This window comes from Puccinia triticina, chromosome 3A, assembly GCF_026914185.1.
Source record: "Puccinia triticina chromosome 3A, complete sequence".
NCBI lineage: Eukaryota > Fungi > Basidiomycota > Pucciniomycetes > Pucciniales > Pucciniaceae > Puccinia > Puccinia triticina.
The window spans coordinates 160,001-177,257 of NC_070560.1; the positions used below are offsets into that span (position 1 = coordinate 160,001).

General features: G+C 47.2%; 2 protein-coding genes across 2 annotated transcripts; both read right to left on the reverse strand.

Moving 5' to 3' along the window:
• Positions 1-8,084: 8,084 nt before the first annotated feature.
• Positions 8,085-9,587, reverse strand: PtA15_3A19 (uncharacterized protein; the record flags this gene model as incomplete). The annotated part of the gene is made up of 8 exons (XM_053167144.1): positions 8,085-8,185; positions 8,255-8,458; positions 8,560-8,595; positions 8,687-8,821; positions 8,886-9,157; positions 9,257-9,319; positions 9,425-9,462; positions 9,585-9,587. The coding sequence occupies 8 exons, from the start codon at positions 9,585-9,587 to the stop codon at positions 8,085-8,087; spliced, it is 852 nt and encodes a 283-aa protein (XP_053018211.1).
• Positions 9,588-14,702: 5,115 nt separating this feature from the next.
• On the reverse strand, positions 14,703-16,620 carry PtA15_3A20 (uncharacterized protein; the record flags this gene model as incomplete). The annotated part of the gene is made up of 7 exons (XM_053167155.1): positions 14,703-14,835; positions 14,915-15,268; positions 15,359-15,629; positions 15,719-15,792; positions 15,871-16,110; positions 16,200-16,429; positions 16,513-16,620. The coding sequence occupies 7 exons, from the start codon at positions 16,618-16,620 to the stop codon at positions 14,703-14,705; spliced, it is 1,410 nt and encodes a 469-aa protein (XP_053018212.1).
• Positions 16,621-17,257: the final 637 nt, after the last annotated feature.

A 17,257-nucleotide genomic window follows, 5' to 3' on the forward strand; every position in this document is an offset into this window, starting at 1 on the left:
AGGACGTTTCATGATGGTCAAGATCAAGGCTCCAAACAAACGGCTCTGTTTCGACGGTACTAAAGTCGAGCGGTTCATTGAGACCTACGAGATGGTCGCCAGCCTGGATGAGGCGACGGAGCTTGATATGGCGAAGCAAATCCGCCTCTTTCTAGCGAACGATGACCTTTTGGACGTTCTTGAGACCTTGGACGGCTTCAATCCTCCGGACTGGCCCAAGCTGAAGGCAGCAATGGTCGCCTACTGGGGAAAGGTGGATACCGCCAGGTTCACGACGCGTGATTTAAGCTCCCTCGTTCAGAATTGGTCGGCGAAAGGCGGAGTCGCCTCGGCGGCAGACTATCAGGTTTTTCGGCAGAGCTGGGAGCCTATTCAGTCTTACCTTTTATCCAAAGCGCATATCGATTCGGTCGAGGAGATCCGGAACTCGTATTACCAATCGTTTGCTACCTCGGTTCAGGAAGAGATTCGAAGGAAGTTGATCAGGGACGGGACAATGGTTACCACTCTCGATAATCGTTTTAAGCTACCTACGTTCAAGATTCTCAAGGAGGCAGCGGATGCCGTGATGAAGGAACAGACCGCACTCACCTTTGAGGAGTCGAAGACCAGTCAACCCGTCCTTTCGTCGCCGTTTCAAGAAGGGAACTCCGTGATGAAGAAGATGGGAGAAGCGCAGCGTCCTCAGGAAGTAGTTTCTGCGAATAAGCCCGCCACAAGCATGGACGAGTTGTCCAGGTTGTTCGAGGCTTTCGAGCAAAAGATAGACCAGAAGATCGCTGCAGTTTCGGGAAAACCGCCTCAGAATCAGGGAGGACGACCGCCGATGGTGTGTTTCTATTGCCATCGAGAAGGTCACGGGACCAAGAGCTGTTTCGAGCTCCAGAAAGACAAGGAGGAGAAGCTCGTCGAACAGAAAGGCACAAATTTTTTCCTGCCGAACGGCGCGCTTATTCCCTGGGATTCTAGTCGACCAATTAGACACGTTGTGGCTTCCTTTCCCTCGCAGCGCGTGAACCAGGCAACCGCGGAACCTTCGGGAGAATATAAGGCAGGGTGCGGCTCTCTCCAACAGTGGTATCCGCCCGCAGTTTCCTCCCAGTCATTCTCAAGCGCGTACGAGGCGGATCCAGTTGGCCGGAAGCGGCACGAAGATCCCAAGCTTTATAAGGCTCCTTCTGTTCCTAGTAGCGCGGCGAAGCGACCAATCAGACGCACCTCGGTTCCAAAAGAACCCCAAGAAACGCAGGCGATGGAGGAAGAACCAGAGCTTTTCGAGCGTGGTTCTGGTGAAGCACAGAAGGACTCAGATTCACGCCCGGATACTCCGTCTCAGGCGGCGAAGCCTGTCGGCCCAAAGGTCCGTTTCGAGCGGGACGTTGCTCGCGATCATCCTAATGCTGTCGATGGCGCGCTGAAGAAGATATTCGACTTGCCCGTCCCACACATGACCGTGGCGGAGCTGCTCGCTCTTGCGCCTACCGTTGCGGAGGGCGTAAAAAAGTGGGTGTCGCGAAGGCGCGTGGAAGTCGGCGCGGAAGAGCTCAAGGTTCACTCGGGCACTCTAGCCGAGGGAGACGAAGTAAGGGATTTGGGGGCGGATTTAAACCTTTATTCCTGCCCTCTAGGGTATCTGTCTTGTCTCATAGGCGATGGAGAAACTCCGGCAAAGCCACTTATTGACTCCGGTTCTCAGCTTAATTTGATATCCGACACGATGGCAAATCAGTTTAATTTGACCCCGAGAGTTAACTTTCAGTCTGCAGTCTATGGTATCAATAACCAGGCCTGCGAATTGATAGGCGTGGCTGAGGATGTTCCGATTCGCGTCGGAAAGACTATTGATAGGACTTGTCACTTTTGGATCACGCGTAACGAAGGACCTTTGATCTTGGGTCGTCCTTTTCTGATGGATGTGGCAGCCACCCTTTCTTTCAATCCGCAATCCGGCGAAAAGATCATCATTCCGGATTCCAGTGGTCGCGACATCGAGTTATCACTGTGTTCAACTGGGTCTGGGCGATGGGAACGTGAATTTCCGGGTCAGGGACGGAAGGGTGTGCTGGCGCATGCGGCGCGGCTTCTTGACGATTCTAACGAGGATCGTCCTTTTTTATGAGCTCTGCTGGTTCGATTTACGGCGGTCTTAATTTAGGTCCTCGCATTCTTGCCGTCGAATCAGCTCAAACGCTAGAGGATCATTGGCCCGATTTCCCAATCTCATCATTTGTTATCAATCAGAAAAATAGAAAACCCGAAAAACATCTCAAGATACTCAAAATCGTCAAAAAGAACATTTCATCTCAATTTCAATTCAGTTTTCAATCGCAAGTGTGCATTAGAAGAGGTGCGGCGGAGGAGGATGCTGGAATTCCGTGGGAGCAAACTGAAGCAAAAGTAAGTCCTCCCAGTTTATGCACCTCCAGGGTATCTACTACCTTTGTAAAAACCCTGCCTCGTGCCACTCTTGTGAGCCGCCCCTATTCGTCCGCCTCTGTTCGCAGAATCCAGAAACTGCCTTCGACGGATTCAACTCGCCATGAAGAGAAGAAATTATCCGCGTTTCACCTCAAAGAGGACTCAGCCCGGTCTAAGGAACCCTCTGCTCTCTCTCAGTTCTCGCTTCAGGAAGATTTACACAATCGTCTCCGTAACGAGAATAAACTTCTTCAGCTCCACAATGAGGGTAAACTCGTGCTACTCCGCAACGAGCCTAAACTAGTACCGCTCCGCAATGAGCATAAACTTCCTTCGCCCTGTAGGGAGTATGAGCTGGAAAGTCTCCGTAAAGAGGATAAACTATCTCTTCCGACGGATAAAGGATACGATGCGGTGCTCCGCAACGAGCTTAAACTATGTTCCCATCAAGTACTCGGCGAAGGGGTAATGGTATTCTTTGGGCCATCGTGGAGGGCATTTGGGGTAAAAGTAAGTTCCCACCAATATGCACCTCCGAGGCGTGATGCTCCCCTCTTGTCGAAAACCCTGCCGTGTGCCACATACGTGAGCGAAGAACCACCATTTGGCTTTTCCTTGACAGACAAGGCAGCATTCAAGGACCGCGCGGAGCATCGGACGAGCCTGTTGTTGGAGAGTGGACTCGGATTTCGGGCACAGTTGAAACTTTTGGATGCGTGGAAGGCCGGCGGGTTCTTGGCTTTCGCGGCTAAATACAAGCCGGTCGCCAAGAAGGTCAAGCCGGTCAATCAAGCAATGCCGCAAGGGCTGAATCCACCGCTCCGACGACCTCCTCTCTCTCGAGACCCATACCGGGGTCTCTCTCGCACCTTGGCGGGACCATTCATACCTAAAGGACGAGTTACAGAAGAGCGATTGGCGGTAGTGAATTTCGGACCAGAGGGTTGGCTCTACCCGGATGAGCTGAACTTGATAAAAAACGTTCTGGCCGAGCGGAATCTGTCGATTGCTTTCAATGAAGAAGAGCGGGGCTTACTGAAGGAGTCCTATGGACTCCCGTATATCATCCCAGTGGTTGAGCACGAACCATGGCAGAAGAAGAAGATTCCGATACCCGCGGCCAAGCTTGAGGAATACACTCGGCTCATTCGGGAACGTATAAGGACCGGCTTGTATGAGCAGTCGACGTCATCGTATTCAAGCCCTGTCTTCTGTGTCCTCAAAGGCAACGGCAAGCTTCGGGTGGTTCACGACTTACAACCTCTCAACAAGGTCACTGTACGCGACGCGGGAGTCCCGCCGGCTACGGAAGAGTTCGTGGAGTCTTTTTCGGGGCGCGCGTGTTACGGGCTCGGCGATATCATGGGCGGCTACGATGAGCGCGCTCTGGACCCCATTTCACGCCCCCTCACCACTTTTGATACGCCTTTGGGACGATTCCAGCTCACTCGGTTGCCGCAAGGAGCCACAAACTCTGTTGCCGTTTACCAGGCACAGATGATGTGGATCCTTCAGGCCGAGATTCCAGATCACGCTGGCATCTTCATTGACGATGGGGGAATCAAGGGCCCGACGTCTGATTACAACAACAAGCGCGTACCCTGGCACCCCGGTATCCGTAGGTTCATTTGGGAATACGCCGAAACTCTGGAGCGCATTCTGTTCAGGATCGAAGAGTCTGGTTTGACAGTTTCTGCTTCTAAGCTCGCGGCCTGCGTTCCTGCGCTTGAAATTGTTGGCCATGTAGTCTGCAAAGAGGGCCGGAAGATGGCGGCTACCAAAGTCAATAAGATCACGTGTTGGCCGACTCCCATCAATGCGACAGAAGTGCGAGGTTTCTTGGGTGTCGTGGTCTACGTTCGAATCTTTATCCCGGACTTGTCTCGGATCTGCTTGCCCCTCCGGCGACTGACGCGGAAGGATGCTGAGTGGGAATGGACTGATGCTTGCGAAGAGGCGTTCCAGGAGCTCAAGCGCATCGTAGGGCAGGATATTGTCCTGGTAAAGATGGACTATGGGCCAGAGGCGGGTAAGATCAAGCTTGCTGTCGATTCTAGTTCCCACGCGGCGGGGGCGGTTCTTACTCAGACGGATGCAAACGGGCTCGACCGGCCTGCTCTCTATGAATCTCTTCTTTTCTCTGATGTCGAAACTCGATACTCTCAGGCGAAACTCGAGTTATGCGGGGTTGCGCGGATTCTGAAGAAACTCCAGACAGTCCTGTGGGGACAGCATTTCGAGCTGCAGGTGGATGCGCAGTCTTTGGTTCAAATGATCAATGCCCCGAGTTTACCCAACGCGCCCATGACGCGCTGGGTGGCGTTCATCCAGTTGTTTTCTTTTGACATTGTGCATTGGCCTGGCAAGACTTTCACCATGCCCGATGGTTTGTCGTGGCGCCCCCAAGGCGACGACGAATCCGACCCGCCCTCCGATTTTGATGAAGAGGCTCCTCATATTTGACCTGTGCGCACCTTTTCGGCTCGTTCAGAGGAGTACACAGGCTACCAAGAAGGCTACTGGCGTGAATTAGAGCGGTATCTGGCGACGCTAGAGAGGCCAAAAGATCTGGACGCGAAGGACTTTCGCGCTTTAAGGCGGAAATCGGTTGAGTTCTTCCTGCAAGAGGGTAGGCTCATGAAGCGTGGAACCCCTTTACCTCGCATTGTCGTCACCATCCCAGGCAAGCAAGACTCGATCCTCCAACAGCTTCACGAAGACCTGGGACATCGTGGCGTGGCAGAGACGTATAGGCGTGTGTCAGAGCGATTCTGGTGGCCATCATTGAAGCAGGCAGTTGCGCGTTGGTGTCAGAGTTGCGACGCGTGCCAACGGCGCGATTTACGGAGGCCTCAGGAGTTGAGGTATCCAACTGGCGAATCCACGATTTTTGGGCGCGTCTCGATGGACGCGGTCCACCTCAAGGCGAGCGGAGCAAAGTACCTCATTGTCGCCCGAGACGACTTCTCCGGCTGGGTTGAGGCCAAAATTCTCAACAATCTTACATCTGAGGCGGTGGCGGCGTTCCTACAGGAGAACTGGACCATGCGGTATGGACTCGCCAAATCTTACTCTACAGACGGCGGATCCGAGTTCGGCGGCGCATTGGCAGAGATGTTGAGGCAACTTCCCGGCCAGCATCGCGTTTCTACTCCCTACTACCCCGAAGGGCAGGGTATGGTGGAGCGTGGGCACGGGCCTTTGAAAGCAGCCTTGGTCAAGTTGGCTGGCGAAAGCGGCAAGAACTGCCGAAAATTCCTCCCGTTAGTTCTGTTCGCGGACCGGATCTCAACAAAGCGAACCACGGGGTATTCTCCCTATGAGCTAGTTTTTGGGCAGCGCGCGGCTTTGCCTCTGGATCTAGAAATAGAGTCGTATTTAGGCGTCGACTGGGACTCGGTGAAGTCGACGACGGATCTGATAGCGGCCCGATCTATCCAGCTGGAGCGAAGCGAAGAGACTCGTGGAGTGGCGTATCGGAAAATGATGGAATCTCGCGGCGATGCGATCCGTTACTGGGAAGAGGAGCGCGCGGGTCGGGTGCGCGACCCCCTCGAGCCAGGCGACATGGTTTTGGCGTATAACCGGACTCTTGAGACGCAGTGGGGCCAACTTTTCGCGCACAAGTGGAATGGGCCCTACCGCGTGGTGAAGCAAGTCGAAGGCGGATCCTACGTCTTGGCTGAATTGGATGGCACCGAGCTCAAGCGGCGCTTTGCAGCGGATCAAGTCAAGAAATATCGGTCTCGCGGAGGCTTGAGAGAGCAGAAGTAAGTCCTCCCATAAGTGTGCACCTCGGGTATCTCTACCGCCTTTTGTCAAAGCATCACAATTCGCCACACATGTGAGCCCCTAGGACCCTCTTTTGTTTTGTTCCTTCCCCTTCTTTTCGCTTCTTAGGTGGACGCGGCGCCAGGAGCAGACTAGGGACAGTCTGCAAATGGTGGGTGGATGTGGTGGACAATTCGGTGGAGACCCACGACAGTCGAAAGATTAACTCAGAGGCACGGTCTCATCAAGCCCCGGCGTTTCAGGATCCAGACTCCGTCCGGCTCTCTTGGTCCCCCCCCTTCTATCCCTTTTGTCTTTTCTGTTTCTCTCCTCAATTTTCTTTTCCCGTCTTCAGTTTTTCCGGTCTTATTCTCTTTTGTTCCTTTGTTTTTTTTTTTTTGTTTCTTTTCTTCTTTGTTCTCTTTTCTCTTTTTGTTTCTCATTTTTGCGCGCGTTGGATGGGAGTGCAGGAGGTGGGTTGGTTTTTTTTTTTCTTTTTGGTTTTAGCTTTTGTTTGTTGGTTGTCGGTTTTTCTGTATTTTGTGTGTGGTGGGGTTCCCTTCTATTGTTGCGGTCTCCGTTTCTCTTTTTCCTAGGTTGTAGCGCGCGCGGCGGGCACGAGGGCCTGTCGCGCAGCCTGTCGCAAGGACTGTCGCCGACCCTGAGCTTAAGTTCAGCCGAACTTAGAGGAGGGGTCGGCATGGTACCTCTTTCTGATCCAAGAAAAGTATCATCACGATTCTGGAGTTTATTTTTCTGTCAGAGTTTGAGAGCCCGATACTCTTGAGTTTATTGCACCTGTCTGAGTTTCTTTTGCCGACGCACTTCGCGGATACTCCCGAATCCTTTTCCGCATACTTTCACAAGAAGAACTTCCTCACCCTTTCCTTTTTTTTCCCTAACAAAACCTCAAACCGCCGAGGGGTATTCCATTCCCCTCGACCTCTCAAAATCCCTACCTCCCAGCGCTATCTTTCTGATTCTACGACTCACATCCGGATCAACCACGAGGGCAGCTTTTTCTGCACCATCCCCTCAACCCGCTGTCTACCGCGCACAGGTAGAAGCGCCATACCGGCCATTGTTGAGAGGAGTTAAACACTCAATTAGCCTTGCCAGTATGTACGCTCGATGGCCGGTATTCACCGGCCATGGAGCTTGTTATGTAGGCAAGCTGTATTACGCGAGTGGCAGCCAAACACTCGTGTTATCTTGAAATACATGAAATTCAAGAGTGATGTGCATCACATTAGGTAAGTGTGCAATATCACATAACATGATTGCTGCCAAACAGGGCCTAAAATATAATTTGTATTGTATCTGTAAAACAGATACAATACTTTTGGCCCTTATCAGATACAATACATGTATTGTATTGGTTACACCGTTGTTTCTAGTAAACTCATATACCTCTTGATTTCAAAGACTTATACCATCCACCTTGCTTAAAAACCTACACAATTAATGTCTCATGCATCCATACTTACAATTGATTAACTCATTCCTTGTGGATCACTCCCTAGGGAAAAGGATGGCTTTCATCATCGTCAAAATTTTGAGCTATGTACATTGTTATGCTGCTAAAGTGTATACAAGAAAGATTTGTTGTCGCCGTGGGTACAGTCTTGCTCAGCTGCAGCTCTCCACTGTGGAGTTGACTATAGTCTCCTCTGCCGGAGCCTCAGTTCAGCATTCACAACATTTTTGTACATCATCATCACCATATCTGAGCCTCAGTCTCCACAAGATTTGGTTAGAAAACAAGATGACTTTTTTGCTTACAAACAGGCGCAAAACCTGTGGAATCATAATAAAGCTGAAGAAGTTGGAACAGATTGAAGTGAGAATCGGTACATGTTTGAAATCTTTGATTTGGTGTGTTGCAACAAGGTGATCTAGTTTGAATTTCTACTGTTCTCGAACAGCTTTTGTGGAAGTTTTTTCAATGCAAGAGTTGGTTGGTAATTCTCATCAAACAGTAAGGCTTTTCCAGACCCTAAAGAAGCATTGTGGAAAGAGTCAATACAAGTGTGATCACCCTGAGAAATATTCAAGATAACCTTACCCATGCTGACGCCATTCTTGCCAATCCAAGAGTCCTTTGGAGTGACTCCCCAGACTGTCACTGATACACACCCTTGCAAACGTTCACATATGTCAAAAATATGCTGGAAATCCTTGGCTTGTTGTTCTAGAACTGCTTGATATGCCCCATTTGAATCAACATTCTCAATTGCAATGTCCAGCTCTGTGATAGCAATCTTCAGACCTTTGGCAATTTCACAGTTGTAGATTTATCAGTGCACACGAAGAGTCTCTCCAAGGATACCAGTATTATGGGTTACTTGGAGCAAAGAAAATAGGACATACCTGCATCCGTAAAACGTTTCATATTTTCCTCGATCCCTGAATGAAAAAGAAACAGTTGTTCTGAGTAAACCCCTCCTTTTGAAGAGCGATTTGGAGAGAAATTGAGAAATTGCCTCTAGTTATTCACCTTGTGGAAGCTTGCCCACAGTAAAGTGACATTGGAATCCTACAGCATCTAGAAGATTTCTGCCTTTGAGGTAAGTAGCTTTGTTGAGTATTGCATTGGCCTTTGGTCCTGGACCCTCAATCCCATAATCATTCACTGAACGTGATGACAAACAGTTTCAGTCGCAAAATCAAGAAGACCAGAGGCGCAAGATGCTTACGATAGAGTAGCAGGTTTTGGTTATACGTCAGGCTTGCCTGTCTAGCATGCCAATAAACAAATTCAACAAATCCCTTGTGTTTATTTGTATTTCGAACCCAAGGGGTATTATCTCGCATGTGGCCATCTTGATCATTAAAGATCTCATTGCAAACATCAATTGCTATTGCCCGTTCGTTATACCTTGCGATCACATTCCAAATCAACTTGGCCATTGCATCCTCCAATTGATCTGGTTGAAGACTGTCGACCCATTGCGGGTATTGCCCTTGACTTCCAAAGAAAATCGATGATGGTAAGACACACCAAAAATTAGTTTCAAAACGTGCATTGTGCACGGAAAAATTGAAGGATGATTGGTGAGATGCATACCCAAAAAGAGTATGTATACGCAGAAGTTTGTCGTTTTTCCTAACAAAATCGTAGACTCCATCACTATTGATAGCAATTCGATCGAGGATCAAGGAGAATCCGCAACATTAATCAGAGAGAACAAAACATATCAAGAAAAATATAACCAAAAAGCAATTAAACACGTACGCCGCGCCCCATGTAAATCCATTAGGGTCTGGCGATGCCTGCAGTGAATCCCATTTCATTTCTGTGACATGCATCACATTCAGGGATCAAAATTGAACACCACATATTCTTCAAAGAATAAGGATAAAGAGCTGTCGATGATGATAGACGAGGAGCTTACCATTTTGGGCAGTGACGAGGCTGAAATACTTTATAACTGTTGCTGTGTATTGCTGGTCCGACACTAAAAGATTTCCAGAAACAGCTGTTCCCACCAGCATCTTGCGTCTATGCTTATCTCCGTGAGGGGCTGCAGAGGCTAGCCAGACCAGTGAGCAGTGCAACAGCAGTGAGAAGAAGACGTGACGGCTCATGAGGGATGTCATATTGTTCATGAGCTGAATACTACACTTTGAGATCAGAATGGGATACACTAATGAGTGTCAGGATTCGGGCCCAGGCCCGAAAGGCCCGGATACAACCCCTGAGCCTCATAGCTCGGCGGTAGGCAAGCCAACCTCCTGTGCTCTTGTATCGCTCAGCCAATCGCCCTATCGTAAGTACCAAAATCATCTTCATCAGCCTCATCAGACCGAAGCAACCAAACCGGTCAAGATGATACAAAAACTAACCAGTCCCTTGTCATACCGTCTCATATAGGCGATGAAAACACGGACCGAGAAACCAATCAGAATCGCCAGGACAACAGACCCCTGATTCTTGAATTGGACCAACTCAGCCAACAACCGGACGCCCCAAGCCGTTCCGTGGAGCAAACCCTGGACCCTGAGACTTAACCAGGCCAATATCAAACTTGTGCGTACTCACTGAAGCCACATCAGCCCACTCTTGGATATAAAATCCTAACCCCTGTCTCTATCCTTCCCTTTCTCAGCACCTGTTCACTTCCCCTCGACCACACACCAGCTCAACTCAACCCACATAACCCTTTCCCTTTACCTCAGCTCAGATCAACCGTTAACAACACCTCCCAGCAACTCCAGTCTTCATTTCTTTACTTTCATCAGCAGCCTGCGACGACCTCGTACCGCACTCGTGCCATTCTCAGATCTTTTTTTATTTCTCTATTACTTCTTGTTCTTATACTTAGCCGTCTCATTTGAAACCGTTATCTTAGTTGCCTACCACTGCCCTTAAGGTACAATTTGTTACTTGTTTCTTTTTCTTTACTCTTCTTCTCTCATGAAGATCACCATGAGCTGACAAAGATGAAATTAAACCCTTAAGTCCTACAATTCTCACAATGAGGACAAATGGGGGCAGAGTAGGAGAGCTTATGTAGGCGGGGGTTGGTAGCTGCTGCTCGAGTGATCGACTGGAGAGAGTGCTGAGCGGCACATTTGTATCCTTTCTGAAGGCTGAACTAATTTTTAGGCTTGAGAGAGAAACGGATCAAACAAAAACATGCCGTCCCCCATTTCCTCCGTTCGTCGAGCTGCATGTATCCTAGAAACCACCAGGAATCATTCATAAAATTGCCGGGCATCTTAATGTGGCTAGTTTTGGCGTGTCGGTGATACGTACATATCTCAAAGAATTTAACCGACTGATCTAGCGGCTTGAATCTGCCCCCCCCCCCCCCAAAAAAAAAAAAAACGGGAAAGGAAATCCCTAGTTTGTCAAGTTGGCTTAAGCTTGACGACGAGGGACCGAGACCGGGTGTCAAGGGAGCCTTTGACAACGTGACGGGCCGATGGATGTCCAAGTTCCAGTCACCCAGCTTGGTGGAACATTCAGTAAGAAGTTTGAGAATTGCAGCATTTCTTCATATTTAAGGTGTTCAAAGTTGAAATCATAAAATTTTCAATACATAAAATCATAAAATTTTCAATACATAAAATCATAAAATTTTCAAACGATGATTTTATATGTACCATTTTAGAAATGATGCTCTAATTTGAGTGTCTGGGTGGTACATATTTTTTTCAGCTTAGATTTTATGATTTTATGCAAGTCAACTTTGAACACCCTAAATTTTGTCAATAGTAGCTAGAAACACTGAGGCATTTGTTTGACATTTTCTAGTGCTACCAGTTGTCCGGGTTTCTTTTTGGCTCATCACAACAGCTTCAATGACACAACCAATGATTAATTAAAAACTCCTACATTGTGTTGTTTGGGCGGGGGAATGACAAAGCACCTGCCTATTGCCCAAGCAAAGGACTAGCTTGACAATTTTTCTTGCGAGTACTTGCTGGCAGAAGCCATGCGCCAAGTTAGTTGAATCTGTGCCAAAAACTCCGCAGAGAAAATCAATGCTTGAAACTTTGTTGAGTTGGCTCAATCTTTTTGAACCCATGTGACAATTATGGTATTCAAAATTTATGGTGTTCAAATCATTAATTAGGTGTTCAAAGTTGAAATCATAAAATTTTCAATACATAAAATCATAAAATCATAAAACTTTCAAGTGATGATTCCATATGTACCATTCTATAAATGTTGCTGTAATTTGAATGTTTGGGTGGTACATATTTTTTTCAGCTCAGAATTTTATGATTTTATGCAAGTCAAAAATCCTTTTTGCGGGGGATATGACTGTCTGATTATGTAATGCAAAATTTCCTCACCAAAATATTTTTATGATTTTATGATTTATGCATGCATAAAATTATGCAAACCAACTTTGAACACCATAATTGCATAAGATTTTTTTACATAAAATCTTAAACTGCAATTTTGGCTGGGAGATGTCACTTTAAGTTTTATGTGGAGTTCAAGCTCGAACCACAATCTCACTTTAGGTTTTTTAACAGTTTTCAATAGACAAAAAAGTTAATCATCATGCCTCCATCCCCTGCCCCAGATCCACCACCCACACCTACAGAATTCCAACCGGAGACACCCCTTCAGGCGGCCATTCAGCTCACCAACGGTCTTTACCAGTTCCTTATGGATGCAGTTTTGGACAAGAACCCCGCACGTATACTTAATTTTGAGCAAATGATTCATGTGCTACAGAGCACCCTCCAACTTCAGAAAACCCTTGTGAAGACCCGCCCCAACATCAATACTGCAGCAGAAAACACTAGTAAAGCAAACAACACTACACGGGAAAATACAATCTTAGAACATATTGCGGAATGTTTGGACCGGTTGGAACATTGAACACAAGTCACAGCTCCTCCCCCACCTGCCACCTGGGCCTTGGTTGCAGGAGAAAACAAAGCATACGAACGGACAGCAACCACCTTTGGTACCCTCAAACAAGGAAATTAACAAATACAAAAAGGCCGGCACAGTCATAAATACACCACCAGGATTTACAGCTTTTGATTTGTTGTCATCTTTGGAGATAACTACCAGGATAAACAAGGTCTTAACGTCAATTAATGCAACTATTGACTTGCAAGTCATTGAGGCAGTCAGAATTGCTAAACTCCTATCAAAGTATATCAAAATTTATACAAAAACTCGTGCAAAAGCCCAAGCAATGGCTCCTTACCAATAAGCACATCTGGACTGAACTAATTAGCAACAACCTCAAAATGTTTTCAAGTCAATTCCCCGTAATCCTCCACGCCATACCAACAGACTTCAACCCAACAGATAAGACACATCTGCAAGAATTAGGAACTCAGAATCAAATTGACCCAACATTGATTCAATCAGCCCGTTGGCTGGGAGACCCGGTAGGCAAAGGGAAAAAAATGGATCACTTGTACTTCAATTACTCAACAAGGAGATGGCCCTCAAAATTGAAAATGCAGGCCTATTTCTTCAAAACAAGCTCTACTAGCACACTATGTTTGATTAGTTACTCAATGTTTCCGCTGCTGGAAGCTAGCTGGTCACACAGCGCAATGGTGTAAAAACTTGCCACTCTGCAACAAGTGCAACAAACCACACAATTCAAACACTTGTACCTTGTCTTCAACAGGTCCTACCAAATGTTGTATCTGCATCACGCATGAGAATATACATCTTTGAAGAAGCCTGTCAACTCCCTGGATGAAAAATTTGCTCACCCCCCTTGGTCAGAATCATGCCCACGAATGAAGCAAGACATTCAAAGCCAAAAGCAACGACGTTGGAATTCTTAATCTAAACCCTTTTTCCGCTCCTCCTTATTTTTATGCTTGCTTGATTAATATCCAACCCATCCATTTTTCATTGGTATTTTGTCCTAAATGATGTTATTTCTACTGGCAATGAAATGCCCTTTTTTTGTACCCATCAGTGGATATACACCATAGTGCACAATGTTAAATCAAATCTGCACTTATAAAAAAAAAGTTTTATACACGCTGACATCTCCCAGCCAAAAATTGCCTTTATGATTTTATTGTGTTTTGAAGAAAGGTTGGATATTTTCTCAATTTTTCTGGTTTTGTTGACCGAGGTTGACTCCATACTTTTCATATCCCTTCCATGAGGTGCATCTTGACAGATGTCAGATGAGGCCCAAGGCCAAATCCACCCCCGAAGCCAATACCCTCCAGTAGGGGGTCTAGAAGTTGGGTTAGAGAAAATCCAAGCTCATATTTGGAACCAGAGCACATTCTTGACCCCGTTGACCATTGGCCGTTGCCCTCTGCTACCATGAGACGGGCAGGGAGGGGCCAATCAAGCGCTGGGTTGTTACACAAAGATATCCCGGGCGGAAGTCTATCTCAAGGTTTGATTTAAAGTTGGGTGTGGTTTCTAGAGTTTGGTGTGAATTTTAAAATAAAGTTAAGTACATAATGAAACCAGAAAATTTGAGAAAAAATCCAAGCATTATTCAAAACACAATATGTAAACAGTGACATATGCAATTTTGAATACCATAGATGCCCAAGTTCCAGGTCATGACATCATCCTTTTTATATGATAATTATTTTCGATGGGAGCCAGAAACACCGCTTCGATCCTGAAGGCATTTGTCTGGAGGAAATGTTCCGTGATGACCCTGACACTGCTAAGAAGCCTTGGCTACACAGGTATTCTCAAATTTTTAAATGTGGACACCAAAAAGTATAACGTCGTATTTCAAGGCTATGTACATATAAAGACAGGATGCAACTCATTTCCGAGGTATCAATTATCAAATAGTTGGTGAATTTCATTTTTGGAGTTCAAGTGGAAATAAGGCTTAATCGATGATCTCTATCACAGGGCACCAAACAAGAAAGGACATCGGATAATGTGCTGTTCTCTGTATGTTTATGTAGGATAGGGGAAAGGGGGTTCATTTCTTTAGACAAGATGATACAGCCGAGATTAGTAAGTGTATGAACAGATTTCTTAGATAAATCCATCGACCGTCCCGTTCAAACTTTTCGCGGCTGATCACCATCTACAAGTATCTCTGTATGACCACTGCCCCTAGGACACCAGCTTCTTTTATCGTCTGGTTGTCGTCGGTCAAATCTCTAGACGGAAATGTTGTCTGCAAGGCGTACGGCCGAGTAGCTAACGCCGGATTAGACCTGGACCCAAAAACGGCAGGCTCAGGATGAGGATATCAAGAAGGGTCATATTTTCAATAAATTGGGAAACTTGACTCACAATGCGATGTGGCGCCGAATGTCACCGATAGTATGAGTATGGTTGAACCGTGTAACCATACGTGACCCATCTGACAAACGGATTTGGACGCTAGTAATTGGTAGAGTGTTATCGACCTCAAAGATTATAGAATGTTGAACTGAAGTGTGAGTATTGGCGGCTTCGGCAGCTAGAGGTGGTAGTTCCGCCGAGCGAACATTGGCGGGGAGTGGACTGCCGAGCCGGTTCCCAGTTCCTCCAAACGGTTTTGATGGTGGTTTAGGTGGTGGGATATAATTTTCCGTTAGTCGCTTTTGCACTCGCATCGTGACGCGTTGGTTCAATCGTACGCCCAGCAAGTCAAGTGGAGCACGCCTGCGTTGATAAGCAACAGAAGTTGAACTTCGAGGCCACTTTAATAGGAAAAGTGGTCATAGGAGAATCTGGACTTGTTGGTCAGCGTACCCACGATTAATAGCATCTAAGATCTCTTTATTCTTGGGATCGTCATAGCTCATCAAAGGCCCATCTTCGATCGAGAAACCGTCTTTCCAGAAAGTCAAATGTTTTTCGACTTCTTCTTCCTCATCATTTTCATCCTCGTCGTCGTCAATGTCGCTACCAAAATGACCGGGTACGGGCAAAGCAGTGTGGAATGCTTTCTGTCGAGCAGGTCCAGGAGCAGTTGGCGGTACGATGGGTCGCGAGGGGACTTGATCAGAACCCAGCGTTTGAGCTGCCCAATCACAACACAAAACCATAAGGTCAGTTCAAGGCTACATCGACGAGCGAGATCTATTCTACGATACTATCGTATGAACATACCAGGACCTTTAAAGAACGGAGTAGGTTTGCTGGTCGTAGCGTTATCAGTTGAAAGAGGGGGGGCGTTACCAGCGCTAGAAGTGCGAAGCAAGGTCAATTAGTACCCGGATTGAGCACTCAAAGCGCACCTGTGTGACAAGGTATTTGCTCACTCTTTTGCTTTCTTTAGAATATCAGCTACGATTCCACCAGCTTTTCCACTATTCTGCTGATTTGGATCTTGGACGTTCAACCCACTCCTTCCACCGCCAGCGTATAGGTCAGTGGGCCCCTCATCCTCCTCATCTTCATCCTCGCTCATATCACCACCACCTGACATTCCGGCGGCAGAATTTATATCTTTGAGTGTCGAAATCCCGCGAACCCGAGAAGAGCTGGCAGGGGCCGAGCTCCTAAGAGTCAAAAGGGTATTCAAAATTGGGTAAATATCCAGGCGGCTGACCCTACTCGCAAAGAGGGTGACAGGCGAATGTCAACTCACCCGCTCAAATCACTAAATGTTTTTATACCCCCCGACCGAGGTGGCTTTCGGTTAGATGACTTCTGAGAGCCACTAGATGGTCTTTTCCACTCGGCAGGCATTTCGTCGGCTGCTTCGCCGGACAATGTGGTAGGTCCTGTTGGGGCAATCGGTGCTGAGGATACGCTGGGGGCAGTATGAGCTCCAGGATTGGTTGTACCGACGGTCTCAAAGTAGGTCGACAGGGCGGTCTGGATGAATAGAATGCTTCAGTTAAATATCTCTCTCATTGAGACCTTTTGGGCGGTAAAGGTAAGTGAAACGGGTTGAATACATCTAGATTTCCACCCGCCGAGTCAACAAAGAACCGGGCTTGATCGGTACTACTTCCAGTGATAGAAACGAACTGCGTGACTACATCGGAAACTTGATCTGAGGTCATCCTTGGTCCTGAAAGAGCTGGGGTTGGTGTGATGGTCAAGAGTGGGCTGAAGAGTGGAGGAGCCGAGCGGGGACATTCACAGAGTCAACCGATCTGGGGCCTTTCACGGTATCTGCTTTCACAAGCTTTCACAGAATGGAGCTGAGCTGTCACGACATGCAGCCACCAACGTTCGCAATTCCTGGATAAACTCAAATCTAGAGTGGATTTCAATCAATACCAAAGGTGAGATTGATCTTGTCAAGCTCAAATGATAAGACAACAGCTAAACCTTTGTTACAGTTTCAACAGACACCGTTGATCAAAACCAGATCCACTCAAAGAGTAGGACAAACCAGTGAGTACACAATTTCCAAGCTAGGCAAGAAATAAGCAAGAGCTGAACAAAAATTGTTTGATGTCCTACAGACGAGGTCAGATGATTTCTCAGCCGCTTTGCCAACTCAAACTAGACAAAACAAAAGAAGCCCAGATCGGACCAATTAGTGGAGGCATTCCTGCGCAATGGACCCCCGCAGAGTCTGTTAAGACCCAAAAATTATAGATATTCGCAGGGGAATCTAGCTTTTTGGGCTGCAGATGACTTCTGGGAGGCCCACAGATCATGACAGGAAGTCATCCATTCTTCAAGATGATA